Consider the following 18930-nt stretch of genomic DNA (forward strand, 5'->3'; position numbering starts at 1 on the left):
AGGCCAGGCTGGATGAGGCTGTGGCCAGGCTGATCTAGTGTGGGGTGTCCCTGCCCATGGCAGGGGGGTTGGAACTAGATGATCCTTGTGGTCACTTCCAACCCTGACTGATATTATGACACAGTCTCAAGCTGTGCCAGGGGCAAGTTTAAGCTTAATCTTAGGAAGAAGTTCTTCCCAGCAAGAGGGACTGGCCATTAGAACGTGCTGCCCGGGGAGGTGGTGGGGTTGACATCCCTGGAGGTGTTCAAGAAGAGACTGGATGAGGCACTTAGTGCCATGGTTTAGTTGGTTGGACTTGATGATCTTGGAGGTCTCTTCCAACCTGGCTGATTCTGTGATCCAGCCCTCTGCACAATGACTTGAAGCTTCTAAACCAGCCTGCCTCGTACAAGTCCCATGAAAATGTTCTTCCACTGCTTTCTGAGCAGTTAGCTCCTCTGTCACCCTCACTCTGCCACAACTTCCAGCCCAGGATTCATGGCTTGACAGGCTTCCCAGGTTTTAACTTGCAGGAGTGGCAGCAAAGCAAAAGCATCCACTTAGCTTGCAAATGCTGTCACTGGAGTGCACAACCTTTAGTCCTTTTCACTTCACCAGTTCTTCCTACCAGGTATGTCCCCAGTCCTTGTGCACAGAGGCTGGGGAAGGACAATGTTAGACTCCCACTGCTGGTTGTTAGTCATTTCCTGCTGTTCTCAGTGAGCAAGCTAGAGCTGGCATGCACAGAAGTACTCTGTAGCTGTCAAACTGTGGCTTCCTCAGCACAAAGCTCAGTTTGAACACACTTCTAACAGGAAAAAATGGGTGAAGGAGTTGTTGCTCCTCACTGCAAGGGAGACACTGAGTTGCTGGAGCATGCCCAGAGAAGGGCCACAAAGCTGGTGAAGGGTCTAGAGAAACCTGGTGAGGAGCAGCTGAGGGGACTGGGGTGGTTTAGTCTGGAGAAGAGGAGGCTGAGGGGAGACCTCGTTGCTCTCTCCAGCTCTCTGAAAGGAGGTTGGGGTGAGGTGGAGGTTGGTCTCCCCTCTAGCATTAGGAGACAGAATGAGAGGAAATGGCCTGAAGTTGTGCCAGGAGAGGTTTAGGTTGGATAGTGGGAAAAAATTATTTCCTGAAGGAGGGGTCAGGGGTTGGAACAGGCTGCTCAGGGAGGAGGTGGAATTGTTGTCCCTGGAGTGGCCCTGGCACCTGGGGACATGGTTTAATGGCCATGGTGATCTTAGTCTGACAGCTGGACTTGAGGATCTTAGACATCTTTCCAACTGAGATAACTCTCTGATTCTGTGATTCAGCTCCCAGCTGAGACACTGGGGCTGGCACTGCTGTTCACCACCAGTTCGGCACAGAGGATGGGCAGCAGTGTCAGTAGGTACAGCAGTGATGCAGCTCCTCTATAGGACAGCTCGGGTGAGCGTTGCCCCTGCCTTCTACTGAGGCACAGCAATGCTCTCCTCATGGCTGGGCTTTACCTAGCACAGCTGTGAGCTTGTAAAGGTTAAAGAATCATAGAATTGTCAGGGCTGGAAAGGACCTCAAGGCTCAGCCAGTTCCAACCCCCCTGCCATGGCCAGGGACACCTCACACTACAGCAGGTTGCTCACAGCCACATCCAGCCTGGCTGCAAACACCTCCAGGCAGGAGGCTTCCACCACCTCCCTGGGCAACCTGTGCCAGGCTCTCACCACCCTCATGGGGAACAACTTCTTCCTAACATCCAATCTCAATCTCCCCATTTCTAGTTTTGCTCCATCCCCCCCAGTCCTATCCCTCCCTGACACCCTCCAAAGTCCCTCCCCAGCTTTCCTGTAGCCCCCTTCAGACACTGGAAGGCCACAATGAGGTCTCCTGGGAGCCTTCTCTTTTCTCCAGCCTGCACAACCCCAACTCCCTCAGTCTGTCTCCATAGCAGAGCAGCTCCAGCCCTCTGCTCACCCTCGTGGCCCTTCTCTGGTGAGAGGGCTTAGCATGTGAGGGTGGCATCATCCCCCTGGTTCCCTAACTGGATATCTTTCCTTGTGTATCAGCAACCACAAAAGAGTGCAGAAGCTATCATTTACCTGTTTGTTGTATGCCAGTCACCTCAGAAGGTCAGTGTGGTAGTCTTAAGCTATGCCTTTAAAACTTTAGCTGCAAATATTGAGCAGGAAAGTAGAAAATAGAAATGAATCACTGTTGGGGGCACAAAGGAAAACAGAAGGTAGTTCTAACCAAATTCATGGGCTAAATGCCTGCCTGGGACAAGAGAAGCTGTATCATAACAATTCTTCACATCTCACTTCCACTGAGTGGGTCTGGCTTAAAAGTTCATGCTGGGGGAGACTTCCTCCCACCACAGTCAGGATGTGCTGTCTTGAAGCAAATAAGAGAGTTGTGGTGGGTTGAACATTCCCCCCCAAGGTTAAATTGCCAGCCCAGCTCAGCTGGAAGCAAATGAAGCTGTATGTACAAGCAAAACTACAATCTCCAGTGCAATGCAATGACTGTGTACAAAATCTACAGGATTTACAATATTTGCAGGTCTTTGCAATTTATCAACAGCACAAGAACCCCCCTGGCCAGAAACCAGGGGTGCTAATAGCTTCCCCTTCCCTCTATCCCCCTGGACACAGAGGGACAGGAGAAAGAGCAGAGGATGGTTTGTTAGCCTTAGCCAAAACAAAGCAATGCAGCCAAGGTCAGCAAAGAGCCAGCAGAAGCACCAGCCAGGGTGAGGAAGCAGTAACCAGTGAGCTTACAGATCTATGCTTTCTGTCTGTGATCTCCCTGATGTTTAGAACTCATCATTATTGTCCTTGTTACACCCAATGGGGATTTAGTTACATACTAGAACCTCAGAGATCATCAAGTCCAACCTGTCACCCAACACCTCCTGACAACTAAACCATGGCTCCAAGTGCCACATCCAATCCCCTCTTGAACACCTCCGGGGATGGTGACTCCACCACCTCCCTGGGCAGCACATCCCAATGGCCAATCTCTCTTGCTGGGAAGAACTTTCTCCTCACCTTGACCCTAAACCTCCCCTGGCACAGCTTGAGATATGTCCTCTTGTTCTGGTTTGGGTTGCCTGGGAGAAGAGACCAACCCCCTCCTGCCTACAACCTCCCTTCAGGGAGTTGTACAGAGCAAGAAGGTCTCCCCTGAGCCTCCTCTTCTCCAGGCTAAGCAATCCCAGCTCCCTCAGCCTCTCCTCCCAGGGCTGTACTCCAGACCCCTCCCCAGCCTTGTTGCCCTACCACTTTCTGCTCAAGACCTGTGGAGAATTTGCTAGGCATAGCCTGAAACCACCACAATGTGTCCCTGCATTTCTCAGGCTGCACCAGGGGAGGTTTAGGCTGGAGGTTAGGAAGAAATTCTTCATAGAGAGAGTGATTGCCCATTGGAATGGGCTGCCTGGGGAGGTGGTGGAGTCACCATCACTGGAGGTGCTCAGGAGGAGACTTGATGGGGTGCTTGGTGCTGTGGTTTAGTTGTTTAGGTGGTGTTGGATTGGTTGATAGGTTGGACATGATGATCTTGAGGGTCTCTTCCAATCTGGTCTGGTCTATTCTATTCTAAATGTAAGCTCATTTGCCCCCTTCCAAGCAGGCTGAAGCACAATGACCCTCAACGTCACCATGCGCCGCACCCACAGCAGCCTGCAGCAGCAGCAGCAGCAGCGATGGAGCATCCCTGCTGACGGGAAGAACCTGCTGCTCCAGAAGGACTCCAGCGAGTACAACCCCCAGAAAAGGTACACCATCAGTCCTGATGAGGTCTACAGGAAGAGCTGGTCCTCTGAGTCTTCTGACTCGGTCATCTCCTCGGAGTCTGGCAGCAGCTGCTACCGGGTGGTGCTGATCGGGGAGCAGGGCGTGGGCAAGTCCTCGCTGGCCAACATCTTTGCGGGGGTGCACGACAGCATCGACAGCGACTGCGAGGTGCTGGGAGGTAGGTCCTTGTCTCCTGTGGAGTGTCTGTGTCTGCTTGCAGATCAGCTCTGCCAGAAGCAACTGGCCCAGAGCATCGCAGAGGATATGTAATGGAAATCCATGGAATTGTTGGAAGGGACCTCAAGGATCAGCCAGTTCCAACCCCCCTGCCATGGCCAGGGACACCTCACACTGCAGCAGGTTGCTCACAGCCACAGCCAGCCTGGCTGCAAACACCTCCAGGCAGGAGGCTGCCACCACCTCCCTGGGCAACCTGTGCCAGGCTCTCACCACCCCTCATGGGGAACAACTTCTTCCTAACATCCAATCTCAATCTCCCATTTCTAGTTTTGCTCCATCCCCCCCAGTCCTATCACTCCCTGACACCCTCAGAAGTCCCTCCCCAGCTTTCTTGTATCCCCCTGCAGATCCTGGAAGGCCACAATGAGGTCTCCTCAGAGCTTTCTCTTCTCCAGACTGAACAGCCCCAGCTCTCAGTCTGTCTCCATAGCAGAGCAGCTCCAGCCCTCTGCTCATCCTCGTGGCCCTTCTGTGGACACCTTCCAGCACTTCCAGATCCTTCCTGTCCTAGGGGCTCCAGAACTGGACACAGTGCTCCAGCTGTGGTCTCAGCAGAGAGGTGTAGAGGGGCAGAATCCCCTCCCTGGCCCTGCTGGCCACACTTCTCTTGATGCTGCCCAGTATAGTATGGGTCTGATAAGCCCAGACTGGTTCAGTTTGTATGTCTGCCCTCCCTGGGGAGGTTTGAGTAGGTGATCTCCAAGGTGTCCCTTCCAAGCTAAACCATTCTATGATCTCTGTTAGGAGAAACAGGAATGCAAATATCAGATGAGTAAGGTGCTTGCCATCAATGATTGGGAGCATCTGAAAGAGAACAATTTCAGATTCCCATGGTTTTTTAACCCCAAAATACCTGTTGGAAGCTGCCTCATTCCTGGCTGTGCTGATGCTACCCAAGAGGCTGCTTCAGCTCTTCAGGCTAGTCCCACACTGGAGTCACCAGTGGCTCCCATGAGTCTGGCTCCAGCACTCTGGGGTGGGGGGAGACAAAACAAATGAAGGTCCTCATGGCTGACTCCAGCATTCTGTAGGGGAGGGAAAGCAGCTGAAGGTTCTCATACAAGAATGAACTGCTTTGAAATAGGATGGAAAGAAAAGTAGAAAAGGTGCTGCTGAGTCCTTCAGTCACCTCCAAAACAGCTGCCATCAGAAGTCATCTCAGCCATTCTGTTGTCTCAGCATAGACTTTTAGGAGTTTGGGTGAAATATGTCTCCTCCTCACTTCATGTTGCTTTGCACAGCATGGATTCTTCCAAGGGAAAACCAGATCAAGGTCCTTCAGCAGTGCAGGGACCTTCCTGTTGCTGAAACAGGGGTTAAAATCAGACACAAAGTGCAGGGTTTTCTTTGCTGCTTCCCCTTTGCTCTCCTCCTCTGCTTTCTTTAGGACTGCAAAGTGTTCTTTAATCCCAGAGATCAGATCAGGCAGAAGGTGAAGGTGTGGCACCAGTTCTTGAGCTGCAAGATATTGCTGTGGAAGGGCTGTAGAACACAGAATACAGAATTAACCTGGTTGGAAAAGATGTTCAAGATTGAGTCCAACCTACCAGCACCATCTAATCAACTAAACAATGGCACCAAGTGCCTCATCCAGGCTCTTCCTAAACACCTCCAGGGATGGTGACTCCACCACCTCCCTGGGCAGCACATTCCAGTGGCCAATCTCTCTTGCTGGGAAGAATTTCTTCCTAACATCCAGCCTGAACCTCTCCTGGCACAGGGGAGGTTGCACTACATCAGGAAGCTCTTGTGTCTGTAAGGACACAGATGCTGTCACCTCTGGGGCATGCACACCTTGCTGGCTGCTTTTGATCATCAGTGTGCAGGAATTCCCTCCTCTCTCCCACAACCCTTCCCTCTCCTGCCTCTCCTCCCTCGCTGCAATGATGTCAGTGTCAGCACAGAGTGTTTCTGGGCTTCTCTTATCGCTTTCATTGGAGCATGTGAAGCCAGCTTTTGATGTCTTTAACTCTCTGGTTAGGAGAGGCCTTCTCCAGGATTCAGTGCAGCCCAGCATCAGGAAGCTTGGACCCATATTTTCCTTGCCTGCTGTCACAGACTGGAAGCACAGACACTTGTGCCTTTGAGGCATCTGAAGTTCCACATGATGAAGTCACTCTGAGTTTGTTCCTCAGGTGTCCTTTGCCTGCAGCTTCCACTGTGAGCTTTTCCCAGAGTCCCACCAGCTCCTCAGGCTGAGTATCTGATGAAAGTTTTCCTAAACATGAGCCAGCAGTGTGCCCAGGTGGCCAAGAGGGCCAATGGCATCCTGGCCTGTATTAGGACTAGTGTGGCCAGCAGGAGCAGGGAGGTCATTGTGCCCTGTGCTCTGCATTGGTTAGGCCACACCTTGAGTCCTGTGTCCAGTTCTGGGCCCCTCAGTTTAAGAAGGACATTGAGACACTTGAAGGTGTCCAGAGAAGGGCAACAAAGATGGGGAGAGGCCTTGAGCAGAGCCCTGTGAGGAGAGGCTGAGGGAGCTGGGGTTGCTTAGCCTGGAGCAGAGAAGGATCAGGGGTGACCTCATTGCCCTCTACAACTACCAGTCTGGAGAAGAGGAGGCTCAGGGGAGACCTTCTTGCTCTCTACAAGGGAAGTTGTAGCCTGGTGGGGGTTAGTCTCTTCTCCCAGGCAACCAGCACCAGAACAAGAGGACAGAGTCTCAAGCTGTGCCAGGGGAGGTTTAGACTTGAGGTGAGGAGAAAGTTCTTCACCGAGAGAGTCGTTCACCATTGGGATGTGCTGCCCAGGGAGGTGCTGGAGTCCCCATCCCTGGAGGTGTTCAAGAGGGGATTGGATGTGGCACTTGGTGCCATGGTCTAGTCATGAGGTCTGTGGTGACAGGTTGGACTTGATGATCCTTGGGGTCTCTCCCAACCTTAGTTAACCTGTGACACTGTGATACTGGTGCTGCATGAGGGAACTAGAGCAGGATCCTTGGGCAAGCAGTCAGAAAGTGCAGCTGAGTTGCTTTGCAAGCCCCTGCCAGACAGCTTTCTCCTTTTCTTTCCTTGGCTCTCCCAGGGATATTGCTTGGAACAAAGCAGCAGCAGATCTTCAGTTCTGCTGAGGTATTGGAAAACTTGCTGCTGTTATTCCTCCTTGTGTTTCGTGTCAGCTTGGAAATGAGCAGCAGATTAACTAAGTGCTCACTTTCTGTGGGATTTATAACCCATGGAGGTTCCTTGGGGTTGACCAAGGTGCAGAGCAGTGCTCAGTATCAGCCTTTGGGCATGGTATTCTCAAGGAGCGTGATGGCATATTTGTAACTGAGTGGGGAATTACAGAATGGCTCAGCTTGGAAGGGACCTCAGAGATCATCTACTCCAACCCCCCCTGCCACAGGCAGGGACACCTCTCAACTCGACTTGGCTGCTAAAGGCCTCATCCAATCTTGCCTTAAACACCTCCAGGGAGGAGGCAGCCACAACCTCCCTGGGCCACCTATCCCAGAGTCTCACCACCCTCATACTGAAGAACTCCTTCCTCAGCTCCAGTCTCACCCTGCTCTCCCTCAGCTTCAAACCATTCCCCCTTGTCCTGTCTCCAGACACCCTTGTGGAAAGTCCCTTTTCAGAGGAGGAGCCCTCTGGATGCTGTCCTCTGCTGTTTGTGGAGCTTGTTCCCACACATGCTTGGCCACTTGAAGAAGCTGTTCTCCAAAGTTTAGCTTTGCAAACTGGAAACGTTATTGCATGACAGGATGGCTTCAGGGTAGCCAAATCACAGAGGGAACACAGCTGCTTTTTTGGACAGGCTTTGCTACTGCCTGTAAGATCTAGATGATGAGCACAGGGCTTGTGCTGTTGGGTCTGCAAGGAGAGCCTGTCCTATGGGTTAGCTCTGTCTTTTAAACCTCACCATTTGAAGTTGTTTTGAGCCTGGGCTCCTTCTGGTTTTATTTTGAATGTGGACTATTTTGGGCTCATTCTTTCACATGGATGTGGATTCCTGGCTCCAAGGAAAGGCTCTGATTGCAATTTAGGGGAAAGTTCACTCCATCAATGCCTAGCAGAGGTTTTATGGGGCAATGGTTAAGACCCAGCTCTACCTTAAAGGGTGGGTGGGACAGATCCACTGAACACTGCAGGGAGAGAGGTGGTAGGGTTGTAGACCAGGTGTTGGGCAACCTGGTCTAGTGGAGGGGCTCTCTGCTCATGGCAGGGGATTGGAACTAGATGGTCTTCAAGGTCCCTTCCAACCTAAACCAATCTTTGAATCAGAAGCCCTAAGGCTGGCATTTTTCACTGACCAGCCATGCAAGACTAGGGATGGGTCCAAACCCTTTGTCATTGATCCAAATGTCCCCAGGTTTGGCTGAGGGAGCTGGGGTTGCTTAGCCTGGAGAAGAGGAGACTCAGGGGAGACCTCCTTGCTCTCTCCAACTCCCTCAAGGGAGGTTGTAGCCAGGTGGGGGTTGGTCTCTTCTCCCAGGCACCCAGCACCAGAACAAGAGGACACAGTCCAAGATGCACCAGGGGAAGTTTGGGCTGGAGGTGAGGAGAAAGTTGTTCCCTGAAAGAGTAACTGGCCACTGGAATGTGCTGCCCAGGGAGGTGGTGGAGTCCCCATCCCTAGAGGTGTTTAAGAGGAGACTGGATGGGGTACTTAGTGCCATGGTTTGGTTGATTAGATGATGTTTGGTGATAGGTTGGACTTGGTGATCTCTGAGGTCTTTTCCAGCCTTGTTGATTCTACGTAAAAAAAAGGATGCTAAGTGTCTGAACCAGGTCCAGGGTGAGAATTCCCAGCAAGGGTTGACTGAAATGCTAAGGGGGCACAGCCAGCTCAGATGTGAGCAGCACTCTGTCTCAGGGTGTTCACAATCTGGGTGTGACGATGGGTTTCTCGGTGGCCTCAGTACAAAACAAGCCAACTCCTGCGGTTTGATTCCTCTGCTTTTTGACATCAAAGGTAAAGTGCGAAAGCACCAAATGGGAGAGAACTAGGACACAGCAGAGCCCCAGACTGCCTCAAACTCAGCAGCTCTTGTCTGGCCTGGCTGCTCAGCAGGCTGATGGCTGGGCTGCTGGCAGCAGCAGTGACTGCTCACCCGTGAACTGTCCCCGCTAAAGCGAAAGCAAATATTTTCCATTACTCAGCCTCGCTGGACTCTGCTGCTCCCATGGGGCAAATGTTCAGCCTTTGCTGATTTCTTCCACTGCTGCTAGGGGTTTTTTGTTTTGTTGGTTGTGTGGAATAGAATAGAATTAACCAGGTTGGAAAAAAACCTTTGAGATCATTGAGTCCAACCTATCACTCAACACCATCTAATCAACTAAACCATGGCACTAAGTAGCCCATCCAGCCTCCTCTTAAACACCTCTAGGGATGGTGACTCCACCACCTCCCTGGGCAGCACATCCCAATGGCCAATCTGGGAAGAACTTCTTCCTAACATCCAGCCTACACCTCCCCTGGCACAGCTTGAGACTGTGTCCTCTTGTTCTGGTGCTGGTTGCCTGGGAGAAGAGACTAACCCCCACCTGGCTACAACTTCCCTTGTAGAGAGCAAGAAGGTCTCCCCTGAGCCTCCTCTTCTCCAGACTGGTTGGTTGGGTGTGTGTTTGGTTGTGTGTTTTGTTTCCCCCTCTTCCTTCTCTTCCACATGTGATAAAGAGAACACCAGCCAAAACAATGAAGGATTTGTTTCCTGATCTTTCAGCCTCCTTCATGCATCATGGAAAGTAAGGCAACCAGTAATGAGGAGAGGGCAGGTTCAGTGCTGATGGACATGAGGAAAGAACTGAATGTGAGCCAGCATGAACCTAGGCTCAGTAATGTTAACTCTGAACAGAAGATCCCTATTCAGCTACTGTGGCTTCTGCAGTGTGCCTCATGCCACGTTCATAGATTGCATGGGGTTGGAAGGGACCCCTAAAGGTTGTCTTGCCTGAGCCCCCTGCAGTCAGCAGGGACACCTCCCAGTAGATGAGGCTGCCCAGGGCAATATTTCACCAACCTTTCTTCCTTGCTTTCCAGAAGACACATATGAAAGGACCCTGCTGGTGGATGGGGAAGGTGCAAGCATTATCCTGCTCGACATGTGGGACAACAAGGTACTTTCATTTGGTTTGGTCAGACACCAAAGCAAAAGTGCACCTGAGGGATTCTTCCTATCGAAACTTAGATGTATTTTGGAAAGCCAAGTGGGTGCTTTCCGTGCTTCAGCATCAGAGGAAAGCTTTACCACCAAGCCAAGCATGCCTAAGGGCTCTGCAGGGTGAGCCTGGGGGGCTCAAGCCTTCTTGGTTTGGTTTTTATAAGAATAAAACAAAACATGCCAGCAGTTTTCCAGACCTCTGTCATTCCAGTCTGAAGCCTGTGCAGTGAATGATGTGGGGCAAGCTTCACCCTCCTTTGTGGTGAAGCAGTCATAGCATCACTGCATTGGAATTGCTTTCAGTACAGCTCTGATTCAAGCTGTACCCATTACAGCTGCAGCAGGAATGCATTTGGGTTCCCCTAGTGTTGTACTTCCCAAGGGGAACCTGCGCCGAGCCTGACAATGCCTGACCGTTTCTCTCCAACAGCGTGAGGGGGAATGGATTCGAGACCACTGCATGCAAGTGGGAGATGCCTACCTGATTGTTTACTCCATCACAGACAGAGCAAGCTTTGAGAAGGCCTCTGAGCTCAGAATCCAGCTGCGCAGGGCACGCCAGAAGGAAGACATCCCCATCATTCTGGTCGGCAACAAGAGCGACCTCGTCAGGTGCCGGGAAGTCTCGGTGGCAGGTGAGGAAAAGGGTGGGGATAAAGCTCATGGAAAGGTGAAGAGTTCTCTGCTTTGAAAGACATTCATAGATAAGACAAAGACAGACATTCATAGCTTTTGAAAGACAATCAGAGACTGCATTGTGCTGGGAGGGACCCTCAAAAGGCATCTTGGCCAACCCCCCTGTGCTCAGCAGGTACAGCTCCAGCTAGAGCAGGCTGCACAGGGCCACATCCAGTCTGAGCTTGAATGTCTCCAGGGATGGAGCCTCAACCACATCCCTGGGCAGCCTGTTCCAGTGTTTCACCACTCTCACTGTGCAGAACTTCCTCCTGGTGTCCAACCTAAATCTGCCCTGCTCCAGTTTCAAACATTGCCTCTCATCCTATCATCACAGGGCCTTCTGAAAACAATCCCTCCCCAGCCTTCCTGTAGGTCCCTTCCAGGTATAAGAAATGCAGAGCTCTGGCTCAGGAAGCTTGCTGGGAGCAGGACTGGGCAATAAAAGAGCAACAGAACAACAGAGGACTGAGACAGAATGCAGGGGACTGGGAGGGGTCTGCCAGCTCCTTAACACTCCCTTGCCAATAGAGCTATAAGCCAGATAATCCCTTTCTTAGAGTTATTAGCTACCATCATAAAAGCAGCTGAATGTCTTCCCTTCCAGCTGCCAGTGTGAGACTACAGCAGTAGGTGATTTCTCTGGTAGCTGGAAGCCCTTTGGGTTTCCAATACATGTTTATGCCAAGCAAGTTTAGCTCCCTTCATTCTGCTGTAAGAGATTATCTCTGGTTTATAACCAGTTCTCTGTCCTCCCTGATGTGTGGAAACTCCCTCTCACCCTTTGTTCTGCTAGCCTGGGCAGGGACCATGCAGCCTTTCAGGGGAGGTCTCCTTGCTGCCTTGCTTTGGGGTGCTGGAACAGCCCTTCCTCTGCTGCACACAAATCAGTAACCACTAAGTCCAACAGATAGAGAGAGACCTCCTGGGCAAGCTTCTGCTGGCTTTCAAGGTCTGCAGTCAGTAAAACCTCTTCTTGGAGAGTCTTCTCTGAGGCTTAGGGGCCACAAAATAACACCCAGCAGAGCATTAGATTATCTCATCTAGACCCATCAGAAACACAGCTTCCTCTGCTCAGCATTTTCTCCTCTCTGTAGCTGATCCATTCTCCTATTTCCCACTAGGCCAGATTGTTTGTTTTTTCCCTTTAGTTCCTCTGGCCTGTCATAGTTGCCCCAAGTGAAGAGTTGGAATCAAAGTAGATCATCAGGATGGCATCCCCAGGGATGTCTATTTGCCTTCAGATGCCCCTCTCCCCCATTTGAAAAGTCTGTTGGAGGGATGGCAGGCTCATTCAGGTCACTTTAGTCATCCTGCTGATGAATTCACAGCAGGCCAGAAGTTATTGGCTTGAGTCAAACTGCTGGCAGGCTTAGCTTAGGCTCCTGTGACTAAGGGTAAGAAGTATGATTTCAGATGTGCCTCTTAAGCCATAGGCATAGCTTTGCCTTTCTTTAAGGGTTTGTACATGTGCCTGTTTACATCCAAGCTGCTTCAAGACCTTGCTTTACACCCATGGCCCATGGAGGAGGACTGGACCCTGCCTCCTGTGCTGTGCCTGTGTGTGTGGAGGGTGCTGTCACAGGCTCACAGGATGTTAGGGCTTGGAAAGGACCTCTGGACATCATTGAGTCCACCCCCCACTGCCAGAGCAGGAGCATAGAATCCTGCACAGGTCGCATAGGAACGCATCCAGATGGGGCTGGAAAGGCTCCAGAGAAGGAGACTCCATACCCTTTCTGGGCAGCCTGCTCCAGTGCTCTGTGACCCTCACAGGGAAGAAGTTCCTCCTCATGTTGAGGTGGAACCTCCTGTGCTGTTGTTTCTATCCATTGCCCCTTGTCCTATCCCAGGGTACAACTGAGCAGAGCCTGTGCCCTCCCTCTTGACCCCCACCCCTCAGCTATTGATAGACATTGATCAGATCCCCTCTCAGTGTCTTCCTCTCCAGACTAAACAGCCCCAGGGCTCTCAGCCTCTCCTCCCCAGGCAGTCCTCCAGTCCCTTCAGCATCCTTGCAGCCCTCCCTTGGACTCTCTCCAGCAGATCCCTGTCCCTCCTGAGCTGGGGAGCCCAGAGCTGGATGCAATATCCCAGGTGAGGTCTCAGCAGGGCAGAATAGAGGGGGAGGAGAACCTCCCTGGGTCTGCTGGACACACTGTCATCACCTTTCAATGTGACTTGAGGGAGCCTGCCCACCTCACCAAGTGGTTTTGAGTCATGGCTGACCTCAGCTCTTGGTGACTTGGTGCAAGTCAGCCAGCCCCACCCAGCACCCTTCACCCTTCACTGCTGATGGTGAGGACTGAGCTTTTCCCAGAGGGGATTCACCCTCCCCTTGCTGACAGAGCAGATGAATCATGGGCTCAGCAGGCAGCCCTGGCTGATTAAAGATTTACTCCTTTTCTATATTAGGCTTGAGGAATCCCTTGGGTGGCTCCAGCTCTACAAGACGTGGCAGCCCCCTGGCTGCTCTGCCTACCCCCTTGTGCCGGTTTGGCCCTGGCCTAGGGGCCAGATGCCCATCACAGCTGCTCTATCACTCCCCTTCTTAAATGGACAGGAGAGAGGGGAAAAGCATAACAGAAGCCTTTAATAAGATAGAAGCAATTTACTAACAGCAATAAGCAAAGGCAATTGACCCTGTGGAAGCAAAAGCAGAGAGAGAGAGATGTTAGTCTCTACTGCCCACCAGCAGGATGTGGTTGGTCTTGGGGCTCTCTAAGCTTGGTGATTCCTTAGGAGGACAGATGCCATGGACCAATTCCCCCACTTCATTCTTTCACTTGCTTCACTTTAATGGAACAAAACTAGGAATGGGTAGATTGAGACTGGATGTTAGGAAGAAGTTGTTCCCCATGAGGGTGGTGAGAGCCTGGCACAGGTTGCCCAGGGAGGTGGTGGAAGCCTCCTGCCTGGAGGCGTTTGCAGCCAGGCTGGATGTGGCTGTGAGCAGCCTGCTGTAGTGTGAGGTGTCCCTGGCCATGGCAGGGGGGTTGGAACTGGCTCAGCCTTGAGGTCCCTTCCAACCCTGACAATTCTATGATTCATTCTTGTATCTGAACTGACCTCATATGGCATGGAATAGCCTTTGGCTAGGCTGGGTCAGCTGTGTCCCCTCCAAAGATCTTGCCCACCCCTCAGTGTAGTCTTGGGGCAGGGAAATGCTGAAAAGACACAGCCTGGATACTTAGTCAACAGACAAAACACTGCTATCAACTACTGCTGCAAAACACAGCACTAGAAGGGTGCTGTGAGGAGAATTAATCCTGAGATGCATTAAGAGGAACGTGTCCAGCAGATGGAAGGAAGCTCTTCTCTTCTTCTATACTGCCCTGGTGAGACCTGGAATATTGCATCCAGTTCTGGGCTCCCCAGTTCAAGAGAGACAGGGGTCTGCTGGAGAGAGTCCAAGGGAGAGCAACCAGGATGATTAAGGGACTAGAGCACTGATAAGGAGAGGCTGAGAGCCCTGGGGCTTTTTAGTCTGGAGAGGAGAAGACTGACAGTGGATTTAATAAATGTCTATAACTATCTGAGGGCTGAGTGTTGAGAGGGAGGGCACAGGCTCTGCTCAGCTGCACCCTGGGATAGGACAAGGGACAATGGATAGAAACTCCAGCACAGGAGGTTCCACCTCAGCATGAGGAGGAACTTCTTCACTGTGAGGGTTACAGAGCACTGGAGCAGGCTGCCCAGAGAGGTTGTGGAGTCTCCTTCTCTGGAGCCTTTCAAAGCCTCTCTGGATGTGTTCCTGTGTGACCTGTGCTGGGTTCTATGCTCCTGCTCTGGCAGGGGGGTTGGACTGGATGACCTTCAAAGGTCCCCTATGGTCCTCTGAACTCCACCTCAGCCAAACCCAATGCACCCCTGCTCATGCCTCCTGCTCACCCCCCCGCCTTGCCATCTTGCAGAGGGCCGGGCCTGCGCCGTGGTGTTCGACTGCAAGTTCATCGAGACGTCGGCGGCCGTGCAGCACAACGTGCGGGAGCTGTTCGAGGGCATCGTGCGGCAGCTGCGGCTGCGCCGGGACAGCAAGGAGAAGAACGAGAAGCGCCTGGCCTACCAGAAGCGGAGAGAGAGCATCCCCAAGAAAGCCAGGAGGTTCTGGGGCAAGATTGTGGCCAAGAACAACAAGAACATGGCCTTCAAACTCAAGTCCAAGTCTTGCCATGACTTATCTGTGCTTTAAGGGACGCCGCACCCCGCCGGGGCTCGTGGCGCGCCGTGGACGTTGCCTAACGGTGTGGTGGGACAATCAATCATCAATCTATATTAGATTGGGCTATCCAAGTGACTTAGGGTCACAGCTGTGATTGTGATGGGAAGTGCTGGCATTAAGAACAGCACAGTGCTTGGAAATCTCTCTCCTTATTTCTTGTATTTTATTACTTTTCTATTTGTTGGTAGTTTCCAATGTACAGGACCAGAATGACCCAAAGCTATGGTGGGAAGTGTTCTGGAGTATACCTTTCCTTTATTCCCCCTCTCACCTTCAGACCATGGTGCAAGGACCCCAAACCAGTCATGACTTGGGAAGTCCATCTTTGATCTTGTTTCTTGTTGTGATCAGACCATGGTGCAAGAACCTAATAGTGCAAGAACCCCAAACCAGTCATGACTTGGGAAGTCCATCTTTGCTCTTGCTTCTTGTTGTGATCAGACCATGGTGCAAGAACCTAATAGTGCAAGAACCCCAAACCAGTCATGACTTGGGAAGTCCATCTTTGATCTTGTTTCTTGTTGTGATCAGACCATGGTGCAAGAACCTAATAGTGCAAGAACCCCAAACCAGTCATGACTTGGGAAGTCCATCTTTGCTCTTGCTTCTTGTTGTGATCAGACCATGGTACAAGAACCCCAAACCAGTCATGACTTGGGAAGTCCATCTTTGCTCTTGCTTCTTGTTGTGATCAGACCATAGTGCAAGAACCTCATAGTGCAAGAACCCCAAACCAGTCATGACTTGGGAAGTCCATCTTTGCTCTTGCTTCTTGTTGTGATCAGACCATGGTACAAGAACCACAAACCAGTCATGATTTGGGATGTCTATCTTTGCTCTTGCTTCTTCTTATGATCAGACCATGGTGCAAGAACCTCATAGTGCAAGAACCACAAACCAGTCATGACTTGGGAAGTCCACCTTTGCTCTTGCTTCTTGTTGTGATCAGACCATGGTGCAAGAACCTCATAGTGCAAGGACCCCAAACCAGTCATGACTTGGGAAGTCCACCTTTGATCTTGTTTCTTGTTGTGATCAGACCGTGGTGCAAGAGCCTAATAGTGCAAGATCCCCAAACCAATCATGACTTGGGAAGTTCACCTTTGATCTTGCTTCCTGTTATGATAATTCCTTTTTTTTAGGACAAGCAGCCCCAAACCTGTGTGAAAGGTTGCTGAAGTGAGTGGAGGTTAGGCCTTTGCCAGCTGGATGCTCAGGCTTGAGCACCCAGAGCTGAAAAAATAACTCTGCATTTGTGTAGGGTAGGCACCCAACCAGCTCAAAGCTTTGGTTTCCTGAGTTTACACAGCTCTGAGAGGAAAAATCCTATAAGCCATCCAATTTTCCTCCCCTTTTCCTGGTGTGGGACTGGTGACAAATCACAGTGAGGCGAAAATGGACGTGCAAGTTGGAGCCAAGTTGATCAAGTGCAGGCTGCCAAACCTTTATAAAGCACCTGAGCTTTTTCTCCAAGGAACCACATGGACTCCTTGTAGCCAGCCTTGGCCTTTCTCTGTGCCAGAGCTCTGCTGTATTTATTGTTGTGCAAAATAACCAACAAGCATTTAAATGGGGAGGGGGAAATGTATTTATTACCAAGGTTCTTAAAAGAACAATGTTAATTTTATTACTGTTTTCTACCTGAGAGCTCTTTTTTTGTTGTTGTTGTTTTTCAGATATGCAAGTTTTTACTTCCAGCCATTGTAATACAATTAATAAAACCTGTGACTGCCTTCAAGCCTAACTGGGAAAGCCCTAAGGATTTGTTGCTTGTTTTCGAGTTGAGGAAATAGTTTGCATGCTGGGCAAGATTGCTCTGTAACATAAAGTCCTAGAGGCAGAGAAGGGTGTGGGCTGGGAGGGACCCTAAAGATCATCCACTTCCAACATCCCTGTCATGGGCAGGGACACCTTCCACTACCTCAGCTTGCTCAAGGCCACATCCAACCTGGCCTTGAACACCTCCAGGGAAGGGACATCCACAGCCTCCCTGGGCAGTCTGTGCCACTGTCTCACCACCCTCACTCTAAAGAATTTCTTCCTAAGCTCCAGTCTGAATCTGCCCTCCTCAAGCTTCAACCCATTGTCCCTTGTCCTGTCACCACAGCCCTTGTAAAAAGTCCCTTTCTGGCTTTCTTGTAGCCCCCTTCAGGCACTGGAATGCTTCTCTAAGGTCTCCCTCTTCTCCAGGTTGGACAACCCCTAATCTCTCAGCCTGTCCCCATAGAGAGGGGTCTCCACCCTCTGATCATCTTTATGGCCTCCTCTGGACCCACTCCAGCAGTTCCATGTATCACAGTATCACCAAGGTTGGAAGAGACCTCAAAGATCATCGAGTCCAACCTGGCACCACAGACCTCATGATTAAGCCATGGCACCAAGTGCCACATCCAATCCCCTCTTGAACACCTCCAGGGATGGGGACTCCACCACCTCCCTGGGCAGCACATTCCAAGGGTGAACGACTCTCTCAGTGAAGAACTTTCTCCTCACCTTGTCCTTACATCCCTGACCACAGGGCAACCTAGGATCACAAAGCAACAACTACCCACGACCCCGGAGCTATGTGCAGGGTGTCCCTCGTGTGAGAATGGGGCTGTGGTGACAGAGATAAAAGGCAATCACTTGCTAAAAGGGTGTTTGGCCATGAGTTAGACAACACCTTAGGAATGGCTGTGAGTACTCTGACCCCAGTTTTGGAGGAGTGAAATGCTACATTCAGGAACAGAATGCATGGTGTGTCCTAATCCTCAGCTCCTGTTGACCATAATTGTGTCATTTTACTCCTGGCTCTGCTGGTGTTCTTTTGTGGGCACGCTGCAGAGCTCAGGGTAGAGGTGGAGTCATTGCATCTTGGCCACAGATGGCTCAGGAAAGCCAGATCTCCAGCCTGGAAGCCCATCTCCCTTGGTTATGAAGATGACAGGATGCCACAGCAATAAGGTGAGCGCTGGGTTTCCTGTCATGGGCTGCACAGTTTCCATGCACCAAATGCTCTGGAAAAGAGGGAGCTTGTTGAGCCTCTGCTGAGGGGGTGGCTTTAACCACTTCTTTAGGGGTTAAACATCGTGTTGCAGGGCAACTCAGCAAATGTTTAGTCATCAGATCTCCCTGGAAGGAAATTCCTGATCTAGAATAAACTGCTGGCAGGAACAGAAAACAAGGGTTTGAACAAGCAAGATGTTGAATGAATGCCTTCCAGTTTTCAGCGTGCAGCTCGGGGCTGGTCCAGAGCAGCCTAGGATGATACTCACTCCAATATCAGGTATCAGAATTTCTGAGCTCTCAGAACCTTTTTCTCACTCTGGAGGGGAAAGAAACTGGCACAAATTAAATGAATTTTGAGGCCAGGTTTCATGAACTGAAAGTGTAGCTGAACACAGCCCTCCCGTTTGCTTAGTCAGCTCTGTAGCTGTCAAGCTCTGGACCAAACAGATCTAAACCCAGAAGGTTTTGAAGAAGTATAAAACACCCATGCTGACCATCCAGCAGAGTTCATGTTGGCAGCATCACTTGATGCACACAGGTTATCATGGGAATTTGGAGCTAGCGTGTAAATTTTCATGCCCTCACTTGTCTCCTTCCAGTTTGCTCAAATACTGTTGGGGCCTGTTACTATCCAACCTCTGGATGTGGAGTGAGAGACCTGGTGCTGAGGATCCACACTCTGCACATTTCAGGGCTTTTCTTGCTTTGGACCTTGTGGTCTGCTTGGTCCTGTGGACTGAATGCCCACCTAGGGCTGCAAAGCCTGAGCTGTGCTCCTGAAATGCCTCACCCAGAAGAGACTTACAGAATCACATAGGTTGGAAAAGAGCTTGGAGATCATTGAGTCCAACCTATCACCCAACACCATCTAATCAACTAAACCATGGCACCAAGTGCCTCATCCAGGCTCTTCTTAAACACTTCCAGTGATAGTGGCTCCACCACCT

At 51.0% G+C, this 18930-nt stretch overlaps 2 protein-coding genes across 2 annotated transcripts in view; both read left to right on the forward strand.

Moving 5' to 3' along the window:
- The first annotated feature begins 3602 nt into the window (after positions 1–3602).
- GEM (GTP binding protein overexpressed in skeletal muscle) lies at positions 3603–15157 on the forward strand. Its single transcript, XM_054167200.1, has 4 exons — positions 3603–3933; positions 9978–10054; positions 10529–10733; positions 14688–15157. The coding sequence occupies exons 1-4, from the start codon at positions 3603–3605 to the stop codon at positions 14963–14965; spliced, it is 891 nt and encodes a 296-aa protein (XP_054023175.1). The 3' UTR covers positions 14966–15157.
- Positions 15158–16390: 1233 nt separating this feature from the next.
- Positions 16391–18930, forward strand: part of CDH17 (cadherin 17) — a 68698-nt gene continuing 66158 nt past the window's right edge. The window contains exon 1 of the mRNA XM_054167209.1: positions 16391–16402. Coding sequence (XP_054023184.1) covers positions 16391–16402 — 12 coding nt within the window. The remainder of the gene's footprint in view (positions 16403–18930) is intronic.

Source organism: Dryobates pubescens, chromosome 14 (assembly GCF_014839835.1).
Source record: "Dryobates pubescens isolate bDryPub1 chromosome 14, bDryPub1.pri, whole genome shotgun sequence".
NCBI classification, from domain to species: Eukaryota; Metazoa; Chordata; class Aves; order Piciformes; family Picidae; genus Dryobates; species Dryobates pubescens.